The sequence below is a fragment of the Chiloscyllium punctatum genome, chromosome 41 (assembly GCF_047496795.1).
Source record: "Chiloscyllium punctatum isolate Juve2018m chromosome 41, sChiPun1.3, whole genome shotgun sequence".
In the NCBI taxonomy this organism is placed as follows: Eukaryota; Metazoa; Chordata; class Chondrichthyes; order Orectolobiformes; family Hemiscylliidae; genus Chiloscyllium; species Chiloscyllium punctatum.
This window is the reverse complement of record NC_092779.1, coordinates 49,231,341-49,244,190: the sequence shown is the minus strand read 5'-3', so window position 1 is coordinate 49,244,190 and position 12,850 is coordinate 49,231,341. Positions and strand designations below refer to the sequence as shown.

Sequence of the window (12,850 nt, the reverse complement as noted above, 5' to 3'; positions counted from 1 at the left end):
AGGCTGCAAACAGATGAATGAAAGTCTAACTTGGTTGCAACCGTGTAAGATGGAATTTGTGACTTTTAACAAGGGTGGCACGGTGGTTAGCACTGCTTCCTCACAGCACCACAGACCCGGGTTCGCTTCCCACCTCAGGCAGTTGTCTGTGTGGAGTTTGCACATTCTCCCGTGTCTGCGTCGGTTTCCTCCCACAATACAAAAATGTGCAGGTTAGGTGAATTGCCCGTGCAAAATTGCCTGTAGTGTTAGGTGAAGGGGTAAATGTAGGGGAATGGGTCTGGGTGGGTTGCTGTTCGGCGGGTCGGTGTGGACTTGTTGGGCCGAAAGGCCTGTTTCCACACTAAGTAATCTAATCTAATCTAATATTTTTCAGTACTGTGGAAAGTGCAGAAATGATTGGTGTTCTCAATTTTGCGAAAGATGCTAACAAATCTTACTTGGTACAGAAGGAGATCAGATGGTTCATTTTACCTTTGCCCATCATTTCAAAAAGCTACCCAGTCAGTAGTGTTCCCCTTCTCTCTCTCTCTCTTTCCCCCCCCCCCCCCCCCCCCCCATAGCCCTGCAAAGTTTTTATTTATTTATTTATCTACTCCTTTTTTGACAGTTAATATTTAGTCTGTTTGCATCACCTTTTCAGGCAATAGATTCCATATCATAACTCACTATCTTTTTTAAAAAAAAATTAAAATCCTCTGCATGTTTGTGATTATTTTGCCAGTTAGCTTTCATTTCCCTGCAGCAAGAAGCCATTTCTTATTGATTGAAATATCCAAATCTGTATTTTGAACAACTCTCCCTTGTAATGATCTCCATTCTATGGGTCATTAGTCTCATTTTCTGTAGACTCCCTATGTACTTGAAGTCCAGCATCCTGAGTACCATTCCAATAAATCTCCCCCGCTTCCACTGAAAGTCCTGACATCCTTCCTAAAATGTGGTGCCCTAAATTGGTCACAGTGCTTTGCTGTGGCCTAACCAGTGGTTTATGTTGTTTCAGGATAACTGCCTTGGTTTCCTACTCTGTACGTGTATATAAGTATGGATGTTGTATGCTTTTTAAACACTCTCTCTCTTAACTTAAGTGAGTACTGAGAAGTGCTACAACAAATTACAGGAGGACCTTCATTAAGTCACAGATGGTTATATAATTGGCAGATGAATTTCAATGCTAATGTGAAGTAAAGCATTTTGATTTTTGAAGGAAATGGAGGTCATATACTAGCTGGAATATAACAATCTGAATAAGACACGGGAACAAAGTGATCTGAGCACAAGTACAAAAATACCCCCTAAACTTTATGGTGGAAAAAAGACAAAACCAAGCACACTTAAATATTTATTGTGAAATAGATTAGAAAAGTGAACTTATAATAAGCCTGCGTTGTACTTTGGTTAGACCGCACTTAAAATACTGCCCACCTTTGTGGTTTATATACTGTAGAAAAGATATAGAGACAGTGGAGAGATGCAAAGAAATATAATTAGAAGGATGGCATCAGCACTACAGGATCCAATGAAAGCATTAACAAACAGATTTTTCTTTCTGTTCCCCAGAGAAGGCTAGATGTTCTCTTGATAAGTCTTTAAAATTAATACAGTTTTTTGCTACATTATTCATAGCCTTTCCATTTGTGAAAAGAGCAACACCAGCAGCCTTCAGTATAAGAAAGTAACCAAGTAAACAAATGGAGGAATTTATTCCTAGACTTGTAGACTTTTACAGTAAAGAGGAGTTTGTTTCAGTCTGTCGTGTGTGTGTTGGTCAGTTCTTGGCTCACAGCCCTTGGAGGCTATGGCGAAGCAAATGAAAATTGAAATATTGCTTCAGTATTTCCAGAGTTTCTTTTGAGCCGAGAGTCCCAGACTCTCACCACTTGAGTGAAAAAGGTTACCTCAACCTGCCGCTTAGAAGAAATTCCTAACCCAGAGTGTAGTATAAACTTGCAACTCATTATCGCAAGATATATATTGATGTGAATTGTGTACATGTATTCATGGAAAGCTCAACAGCATAAAAGGGAAAATGGAGTAGGGTGTTATCCTAACAGTTAAATGAAGAAGGTTGAGAGGAACCCAAGTGTTGACATGGACTGGTTGGGCAAATTGGCATTATTGTTCTGCTCCAAAATGTTATACATTCAGCTCTTGGTCTCCCTGTTCCTACAACCCCATTAAAATTGTTCCATTTTTAGAACATAGTGGAAGGAAATGATTTCCGCTTGATGAATATAATGCAATTTTCCATCACTGTTTAGTAAACATTAGCTGATAACAAGTTTAATATTAAAACAAAAAGTTCCAAGGCATTTCAGAGGAGCAGAAGGTAAAACTAACACAAAGCAAAGGAGGGAAATGAGCAATTTGTTTTGAGGTATCTTTAAAAGGTGGGAGAAATGCTCCTGAAGGAATTTGATAAGAACAGAATAACTAAGAGCAGGAGTAGGCTATCTGGTCCTTTTGAGACTGCTCCGCGATTCAATTAGATCATGGCTGATCTTTTCATGGCCTCCGCTTCACTTACCCGTCCTTTCACCATAACCCTTAATTATGCAGATGGCTATTGAGTTAGCTTATCTGGGAAGAGTGGCAGAGTGGGAATATACAAAAAGAAGAGAAATGAAAAGTTTGCAGGGGATGTGACTGAAGCTACGATGATATTTAAAAAAAAAAGTCCATGACGGACCTTAGAATGAGAATTTTTATGCTATTGGAAATCGTTGATGGTATTAATGGGCAAATATGATTTGAAAAGATAAGGATGGAAGAAATTTAGAGTATTGAAAGCAGTGATTAGGAGAACTTTGGCGAAATTGAGTTGTTAGGTCGCAGGTATAGGTGACACTGGAGATAAACCATGCTATACAAATCAAGTGTGTACAACCTTTTCATAGTGGGGCGAGAATTTAAACTTGGATGGGTGATGAAGTTGCACGCAGTCCTATTTAACCTTAAGTTGTGACCTAATAGTGATGAAGTCAATGGCATGTTTATGCAGTTTGTGAAAGAAATGGCTTTCATCTCCTCACGTTTGAACTGAAGGAGTTTACAGGGCATCCACCATTGCATATGAGTATCCAGTCTGGTCGAGTGAACACCAAGGGTGAGACTACAGACTTGTATGTTGTCCGTGCACAAATGGAAGTTGACTCCATATCTACAGACCATTTTACCAAGGAACTACAGTGTAAATGGCTAATAGGGGACAGAAACGCATTCTTCAGAGTAGTGGCATTTGAATGAGAAGCTATTCTTCAAATTTATTTTGACTATGATCAGATTTGACTTTTGACTTTTCACCTTCAGGTTGTGTAAAAGGATTTCACAGCCACTGAATTACTGTTGTGACACAGGAAATTTCATTTGGTCTTCAAGTCTATTCCTCTCGCTTATGAGATTGTGATGACCGATCTCAACTACACCTCCCTATATTTCCATGATTCTGTTGCTTTCTGATGGTCAACAAACATTGACCTTGTCAGCATCCTCAACTTTCCATCAAAGATAAACTTTAAAAAAAGCATAATTGGTGATCAGTTGTCATTCTCCTAATGTCCAGGGGCCAATGGCCTTGTCTCCTCCTGCTCTCTTCTTCAGTCAGTCATTTCGACTTAAGATGTGGATTCCACATTCAGGAGTGAAATGTGAGTAAATAAGCTGTTTTAACAATGTTAATTCAGAGTTTAATTTTTGTTAGGAAAGTTCTTCTGCTTTTCAAATTGCAGGATTTAAAAAAAAAATTCACCTGGGAGTGCAAGAGAGGCCTTGATTTAAGATCATGTTTGAAAAATGTCACTTCGGTGACACTTGGGTTACTATGTGTTCAAGTTTCAGTAGTGAGCTCTGAAACCCTGCTGATTTAGCATTGATGTTATTCTCCATTGTTGGTCACCGTGCAATCAAACACCACTCTGATATGTATACTTGACTGCGAAGCATTTGATTAGTCTTGATTTACGATGCCATTGGTAAACAATATATCAAGCCTGTAATATGCATTCACTTTGATATCTCACTGTAATGTGATAAATACCTTTTTATGCACCAGTGCTGCCGCGCCCCCCCCACACAATCACCATCACCACCAGCCCCACCCCATGCCATTTCTGCATGAAAGTGTAGTTTGAAGGACCAGTACATTCTGGAACACATCCAAAATGAATATATCAATGAACATATCGACTTACATAAAAGGTTTAATCACAATTCAAGCATGCTCCATCAATATGGAGTACCTTAAAATAAAAGCAAGGCATTTGATTGAAGCACCATGTAAAATGGTTAATTCTTTACAGTTCTAAGTAATTACACCATTGGCTAATTGCTGGCAGTTTCATTAGGAATTTATAATAATAAAAGACTGTTCAAGAAAACTATTAAATAAGATGCAGTAAATTTAAAATTAGCAAGAATTGTTTTTTTGATCTCTGAGCAGTTGTATAACAGAAAACCCTTTTGCAAGTCCTCCCCTATGGTAAGCTTTTTGTTTGAGAAGTGTTCTGATGAAAGGTCCCGATCTGAAACATCAACTTGCCCGCTCCTGTGATGCTGCTTGACCTGCTGTACTTTTTCCAGCACAACACTTTATTGACTGACATTGCAGCATCTGCAGTCCTCATTATCTCCAAGTTTGAGAGATGTTGCACTGGTTGTGAGGGGAGAAATTGAGCAGATTTATTAATGATTGATTGTTTCCACATTTTCCAAACTTCAAAGTGTTTTTTGGAACAAATTGTTACCTGTTTTGTCACTGGCTAAGTGGTCAGACTTGCTTGTTGTTGAATTAGTCTTCAGTGAAATTTGCCTCTGTGGTTTTATGATAGTTATTTCATTAACATTTTCTGAACTTGTAAATTTTGAAGAATGTGCAAGAGTGCTAAGTAATTTCCAACCAGTAACTTGAAATATGCTCTTGAACATGCAGTCATGTGTCAAGAAGCATCTTTTGCCCTGATGTCTGAATGTTCCTTTGAGCAATGAGGTAAAAACAATGACTGCAGATGCTGGAAACCAGATTCTGGATTAGTGGTGCTGGAAGAGCACAGCAGTTCAGGCAGCATCCAAGGAGCTTCGAAATCGACGTTTCGGGCGTTCCTGATGAAGGGCTTTTGCCCGAAACGTCGATTTCGAAGCTCCTTGGATGCTGTCTGAACTGCTGTGCTCTTCCAGCACCACTAATCCAGGACCTTTTGAGCAATGAGACCATTTTGCTCCACATAGTCAAACAATGTGAATGCCTGGGTCATTTGGAAATTGGCTCCTTGATATGATTGGATAATTTTTCCCTCTTATAGTATATGTATGTCCACCATTCACATTTATGTATGTATATAATGTATATTATATCTATAATATATGTATATCAATGAGTACAGGAGGGATGATTTCTTCTAGTTGAACCAATTTGCCGTATGATGTTGCCCAAACTCTGGCACTACAAGCAGAAAGTTTACGCCTTGAAATTTTGTTAATGGCTGTTTAAAGCTGGTTTTATTAAAGTAACTGTCCATAAAATGTAATTTGGAATTTTACTAACCACAAACGTTTAGCAGGATGGTACGGATTACATAAGTATGTATTTAATGTATGTTGAGGATTAATCATTGCGTGTCTGATTATTGGGATCACGATTAAGTGAAGTGCAATGGAAGGTAATAAGTGCACAGAGAACTCTTTAGTAAAACGCTACCAAATACAATTATATCATTGTTAATCAAATTACTGTTGACAGATATGTTCTAAGGCATATTGGTTATAATCTTTGTAAGTGATTTAATCTGTGGATAGTGTTTCATAGAAGAATTTAATCTCATGAGCAACAGCTAAGTGTTCATTCTTGATTTTTGCCAAGTAGTCGTTAGTGTGGATGTATCCACCAGGTTGGAGTTAGCTGAATTCTTCAGATATTTATAGGCAGCAGAAGCTTTACCCTTTGTAGTTTAATTCAACAAGATCTTTAGATGTAATTTGGACCTGATTTGTCATTTATTTAGCATTCCTGCATTATCCTGTAAATGCAGCAGTTTTGTTCATGTAGACAATTGCCTTGAAAATGACTATCTGCTGGAATCTTAATTGGAGAAAGGTGGTTTTTGCTTATGTTTGACCTTAGACATCTTAAATAAAGTTTTTTGTTTATTGCTATCTTTTGCGGGTTGTATAAATATAAAGCAATTTCAAAAATAAGGTCATGTGAAGCTGAAATCCTAACCATAGTGTCAAGTCCAGCACGATTGTTAAAATGATTTTCTAAGCTCGTACTGAAAATGAATGTTGCTGGATATTAAAACTCAATAGGGGATCTGATGTCTGTCAAATACTCAGAAAATTGATCTTGTTTTCTTCTTTTCTTTTCCCAAATTATACCTACCATGTGACTGGTGATGGATTTGTCATCCTTCGCATCAATAACTTTTACTTTGTGGATTGATCTTGCGTTTTCAGGAAAGGACCTAAGGTATGTATGGCAACTTCTGTGGGTGACTATATTTACAGAACGCAAAGTTGTACAGCAGTAGTAGAACAATTGCTGTGTTGTATTTTAAATTTCGTACATAACTAGTGTAGTTCTAGTTCTGAGTCTCGTGAGTTGTTAAGCAAGATAATATATATTTCTGAACTATTTAACAAAATGTCTCCTGATTCTATGTGAAAATGCTCATCTACAGTGATATTTCTTCAAATCAATATATTATTACCAATGAAAGTAAAGCAATCTGAGGGAAAATGAGACAAAGCAAATTGAGACTTCAGTTTGCTTAGCAAAATGGTTGGTGTCAGCTTGGATTTTTTAAAAAATTGGCTGAAGGACAAAACATTGATCATATAAATGATTATTTATCAAACTCAACAAGATAGTGATATTCCCCAGGGTTAGCTGAATTTTGTTTTGACAGTATAAATTGGTATTAGAATATGGAGCAAAATTTTAAAAATTGCCTGTACTACCAATCTTGGAAATGTGGCAAAAAAAAGAATGATCATGTCAACCTACAACAGTATATAGACCAGCTCTCGGAATGGCCAGACAAAAGGCAAATATGATACTCCATCTGGCAGATGAAATACAATGTTAATAAATGTTAAGTCATCCATTTTGGTAGTAAAAAGGACTATTGTTTGAATGGTAAAAAATTGCAGCATGTGGCTGTGCTGAGGCACCTGGGTTTCCTTGTGCATGAATCACAGAAGGTTGGTCTGCAGGTGCAACAGGCAATTAAGAAGGCAAATGGAATTTTGCCCTTCAGTGCTAAAGGGATTGAGTTTAAAAGCAGAGTGGTTATGTTGCAGCTGTATAGGGTGCAGGTGAGGCCATACCTGGAGTACTGTGTGCAGTTTTTGTCTCTTGAGAAAGGATATACTGGCAGTTGAGGGGGTGCAGAGGAGGTTCACAAGGTTGATTCTGGAATTGAGGGGATGACTTTTGAGGAGGCACTGAGTAGGCTGGGATTATATTCATTGAAATTTAGAAAAATGAGGTGGGGGGAGGATCTTTTAGAAACACACAAAATTATGAAGGAATAGATGAAGATACAAGTAGAGAGGATGTTTCCACTGGTGGATGAAATGAGGACAAGAGAGCACAATCTCAAAATTTGGGGGAACGACTTTAGGACAGAATTGAGAAGGAACTTCTTCTCCCAGAGGGTTGTGAATCTGTAGAATTCTATGCTCAATGAAGTAGTTGAGGCTTCCTCATTGTTTTTAAAGCTAAGAGAGATAACCTTTAATTCCTTTAAAGTTTAAAATATTATGTTGATAGAGCAGTAAGTAGAGCTGAGGTCACAAAAAGATCAGCCATGATCTTATTAAATGGCAGAGTGAACTCAGAGTCAGATGGCCTACTCCTGCTCCTAGTTTTTTTGATAGATTTTGGTGAAAGGGCTGGAGGCATAATGTAAGCTTAATGACTCAGTTCTAAAATGGGTCTAAGGACATAAGGACTGAGGGATCTTTTGAAGGTGGCAAGATGGTATGCTTATCTACAGATTCAATATGAGGCATTGAGTACAAAAAATGGAAATTATACTCCACGTTTATAGAATGTTGATGAGGCAGCAAGTAGTGTAACACCTCTACTTCTTTTTGTGACAATTTAGAGAGGACATGAGCACCCTGGATAATGTATTTACTGGAATTGTTCTGGGATAACCTTTTAGCTACTGGATTAGAATTGAGCAATTGAGGCTGTTCTCTTTGGAGCATAGGAAGTGCGAGTGTAATTTGATAACAGTACAAAATTATGAAATATTTAAATGACATACTCAAAGAAAATTGATTTGAATCATTTTATCATCGTGTATTCAGTATAAAATACAGTGAAAGCTGTGTATTGTTACCATGCATAGGCATCATTCACATGAACTTAAAATTTAAAAAAAGAAATAACTTGGTAGTCCAGCTTTTCCTTCTTTGCTGCTACAATCCTTCTCTGGGCTTTACCAGCCCACGCCATGCCACTGTCACAGTCCTGCTCCAGACAACACTAACCCATGCAATGTTGCTGCCAGACTCCTGTTCTGGGCTGCATCAACCCATTCCATGTGCCACCAGAGTCCCATTCCATGCGGGAGTGAAAGTCCCACTCCAGGTTTCACAGGCTGGCCAACTTGGTGTAGCCATGCTGCTTCTGAAGATGCTGCTGCCGCTCCAGAACGGAGTTGAAGTTGCCTTCCTACTGGTTTCCATTAGTTCCCATTAGCTGATAGTACAAGAAATAGGGAACATGTTTACCGTTTTGAGAAAGTGGGGGTGTGAGGAAGAACTTTTATTTACATAGCGAGCAAACACACTGTCTATGGATATGGAATGGGAGATGATTTAAAAAGGCAATTTAATGATATTTCTGGTTTGAGGTAGAATAAGCTAATGGGACTGACTGGATAGGTCTGCAGAGAACCTCTGTTGGGACTGTGGTGCTAAATGATTTAGGGGGAGAGCATTGATTGAAATGACCACTCTTAATTTTAGCTGGGTTGTTAGTTTCCAGCATACTTGAAATTTGATTTTGATTTTGCCTTCATTTACGTTATTGTGTGTATCCATCCTTTTATTTTGCCTCTCTTCTCCACTTTTTTTTTTCCGTGTTTATGTTGAAAGGCCTGTGTGTATGTGCTAATATTTCTCTTTCTCCTGTCTCCTCCCTCACTTTCTTTCTTCCCCCCCCCCCCCCCCCCCCCTTTCTATTGCTCATTCTTTCCCTCACTTAAGCTGATTGTATCACTGCATTCATTCAGCCAAGCTCAAACTCTGGTCATTACAGAAAAACAGAATTTAGAGATTCATTACATTGGGTTGAGATTGTCATAAACAAGGTTCCTGTCTCCACAATGGGTAAGGGTGGGAATTTTCAATGCCGAGTGTTGCAATTAATATTGTGAAGCTGCATATCTTGCAGATAATTTACAGACATAAAATAATAAATACTTCATTGGTGGAGAAACCACACAGCTATATTGTTAAGCTAGGAATCTTAAAACAGTTATTATAGTTCTTTCTAACTCATTTCTCTTGGCAGTGATTCAAAATTAATGTTGAAAATTTTATGCTTCCTCAATCTGTGTCCGTGGTAGCCTCTAACATGTCATGGAGTGATTCCACTTTTAAATTTGTATTTGAGACATTGCATGGATATAGTCATACAGCACCCTTTGGTTCAGCCAGTCTCTGCCGAGCATAATCCCAAATGAAAGTAGTCCCACTTGCCTGCTCCTGGCTCATGTCCCTCCAAATCTTTCCTATTTATGCACCTATCCAATTATCTTTTAAATGTTGTAATTGTACCCTGAGGAAGTTCATTCCACATGCGAGCCACCCTCTGTGTAAAACAATTTGTCCTTCATGTCTTTTTAAAATCTCTCTCCTCCCATCTTAAAAATGTGCCCCTTTGTCTTGAAATCCCCCATCCTAGGGAAAAGGCAATACCATTTACTTTATCTACACTTCTCAATTTTTAATAAACGTCTCTCAACCTCCTACGTTCCAGTGAAAAAAAACTCCCATCCTATCCAGCCTTTCTATATAACTCAAATCTTCCATACCTGACAACATCCTGGTAAGTCTCTCCTAAACCCTCCCCTCCAGCTTGATTATACCTTTCCTATAACTGGGCGACCAGAACTGGGCACAGTCTTCCAGAAAAGGCCTCAGTAATGTCTTGTGCAATCTCAAATGACTTCCTAACTCCTACACTCAAAGGCCTGGCAACGAAGGCAAGTGTGCCAACCATCTTTTTAACCATTCTGTCTATATGTGACGCAAACGTCAAAGAAGTATGTACCTACACCTCTAAGTCCCTCTTTTCTACAACACTCCCCAAGGCCTTACGATTAAATATATAAACTCTATCCTTGTTTGTACCAAAATGCAATACCTTACATTTATCCAGATGTCATTCATTTCTTCAAGTTGGATATTCAAGATCTCTTGGTTCTGTTTAATGGACAAGCAAGACACATGACTAAAATGATGACTGACTTTGTTCCTTGCAATGCAAGCATCAAGTATTATTGAATTATTTTAGTTAATTGTCTTGTATGGACCATTTCTTGCGCAGGTAGTCGAACATTTCTGTCTCAAATAGTCCTTGTGTGAAGTCATTTAAGACATTTTGGGGTGATGAAGCAAAATGCAAAGTATTAGAAATTTAAAATAGTCAATAGACTCTGGTATCTAAGGAATTCATCTGGTTCTGTCATAATTTGGTCATGTGGATTTTTTCTACCCTCCTCCAACCTGAAAGAACCCAAGTGTATTTTAAGTTATTGTTACGTTGACATCCATCAAATATTGATGATTGCTGCTGGGGATGTTTGGAGTTGGGTCAATTGTTGCCATTTAGTGGGCTACAAAGATTTAACCAAGTCCAATTTATACTCTGCAATTCTTCATACAATGACTGGTAATTTATTGCCCACAATGTACTTGTGCTTTTGCTGAAAAGGATGTTTTAATAGAGCAAATGATGCATTGCTTTTTTTCAAACAAACTTAGTGTAAAATTGTTTTGGAAACATTACAACACAAGATTTTTTATGCAAAACATTTTTCTTTCATTCTGCTTTTTGTGGTTGGATTAGGTTATCCTTTGCAGTGAAAGGAGAAGTTAAATAGAAATCCTTCCATATTCAGTTGCATGTTCTGTAATTATTAATCAGGATAATAATTAACTTTCTTTTAAATAGGTGTTTGCTTTTGATCATTGCTTCTGGTCCATGGATGAAACTAACAAAGCGAAGTATGCAGGTGAGCCTTTTTTAACCAACTGTGAAATTGTGTAATACCGTTAATTGCATGTGTATTTAGTATGTGTGCACGCCTGGAGTACTTGTGATAAGCCTGTCAAATAATTGTTCTCATTTTTGGATTTTGTTTACATTTCACTTTGTGAACGTTTCCTAGGAAATGTTCAGAAACTGCGAAAGCAGTACCTGCAACTGTAAATTAAATTGGCTTTTAATTAGAGCTGTCTTTAAATTTCCCAGAGCTATTTTGCACATGTGGATGGATTTGAATGTATTTTGAATGTATTTTGAATGTATCACAGCGCCAGAGACCCGGGTTCAATTCCCGCCTCAGGCGACTGACTGTGTGGAGTTTGCAAGTTCTCCCCGTGTCTGCGTGGGTTTCCTCCGGGTGCTCCGGTTTCCTCCCACAGTCCAAAGATGTGCAGGTCAGGTGAATTGGCCATGCTAAATTGCCCATAGTGTTAGGTAAGGGGTAAATGTAGGGGTATGGGTGGGTTGCGCTTCGGCGGGTCGGTGTGGACTTGGGCCGAAGGGCCTGTTTCCACACTGTAAGTAAGCTAATCTAATCTAAATTTCCCAGAACTATTTTGCACATGTGGATGGATTTGAATGTATTTTATGTAGTCATTCTCATGGAATCACATCTCTCACATATTGTCCCAGACACCAGTATCACCAGATAAGACCGGTTGCATCAGTAGGACAAATCCAGAATCAGCCATCCTCACCTGGTCAGGTCTAAATGTGACCTCCAGACAGACAGCAATGTGGTTGACTCTCACCTGCCCTCTGAAATGGCCTCGCGAGCCACTCAGTTTTGCCAATGGCTGCAAGTCTCTCAAAAGAAATGAAACTAGACAGACCGTCTGACATTGACCTAGACACTGGAATAAACAGCAACAGAAATAGCCCTGTTGACCATGCAAAGTCCTCTTTCCTAATATCTGGAAGGTAGTGCCAACATTGGAAGAGCTGTCTCACAGACTAGTCAAGGAAGAGCCTGATGTAGTCATACTCATGGAATCACATCTCCACACATTATTGTCCTAGACATCGCTATCACCATCCCTGGATAAGTCCAGTTCCATCAGCAGGACAAATCCAGTGGAGGTGGAGGCATGGTGGTGTACAGTTGGGAAGAATTGCTCTGGGGGTCCTCCACATTGTGTGTGGACCCCATGACACCTTGTGGCCTAAAGTTAAACAGGGGCAAGGAAACCACCTCCTGATTACCATGGACCATCCTCCGTCGGCTGTTTGAATCAGTACCACTTGGACAACACTTAGAGGAAACACTGAGGGTGGCAAGGACACATTGCGTACTCTGGGTGGGGGATTTCAACATCCACCACTGAGTGTTTTGGCAGCAACATTGCTGATTGAGCTGATCGGATTCTAAAGGTCATAGTGGTTAGACTGAGTCAGTAGCAGGTGTTGAGGGAACCAACAAAATAGAAAAGCATACTTGCCTCCTCTGAATTAATCTGCCAACTGCAGATGCATCTGCCTATGGCAGTATCGGTAAGAGTGACCACCACATGGTCCTTGTGGAGATGAAGTCCCACCTTGACATGTACAATAACCTCCATCGTGTTGTGTGGT

The 12,850-nt window shown here is 39.0% G+C and overlaps 1 protein-coding gene across 7 annotated transcripts in view; it reads left to right on the top strand.

Moving 5' to 3' along the window:
- Positions 1–12,850, top strand: part of kif13a (kinesin family member 13A) — a 319,077-nt gene that overhangs the window by 85,090 nt on the left and 221,137 nt on the right. For all 7 annotated transcript variants that reach the window (XM_072560889.1, XM_072560887.1, XM_072560888.1 and 4 more), the window contains exons 3-4: positions 6,448–6,460; positions 11,186–11,246. In XM_072560889.1, coding sequence (XP_072416990.1) covers positions 6,448–6,460; positions 11,186–11,246 — 74 coding nt within the window. The remainder of the gene's footprint in view (positions 1–6,447; positions 6,461–11,185; positions 11,247–12,850) is intronic.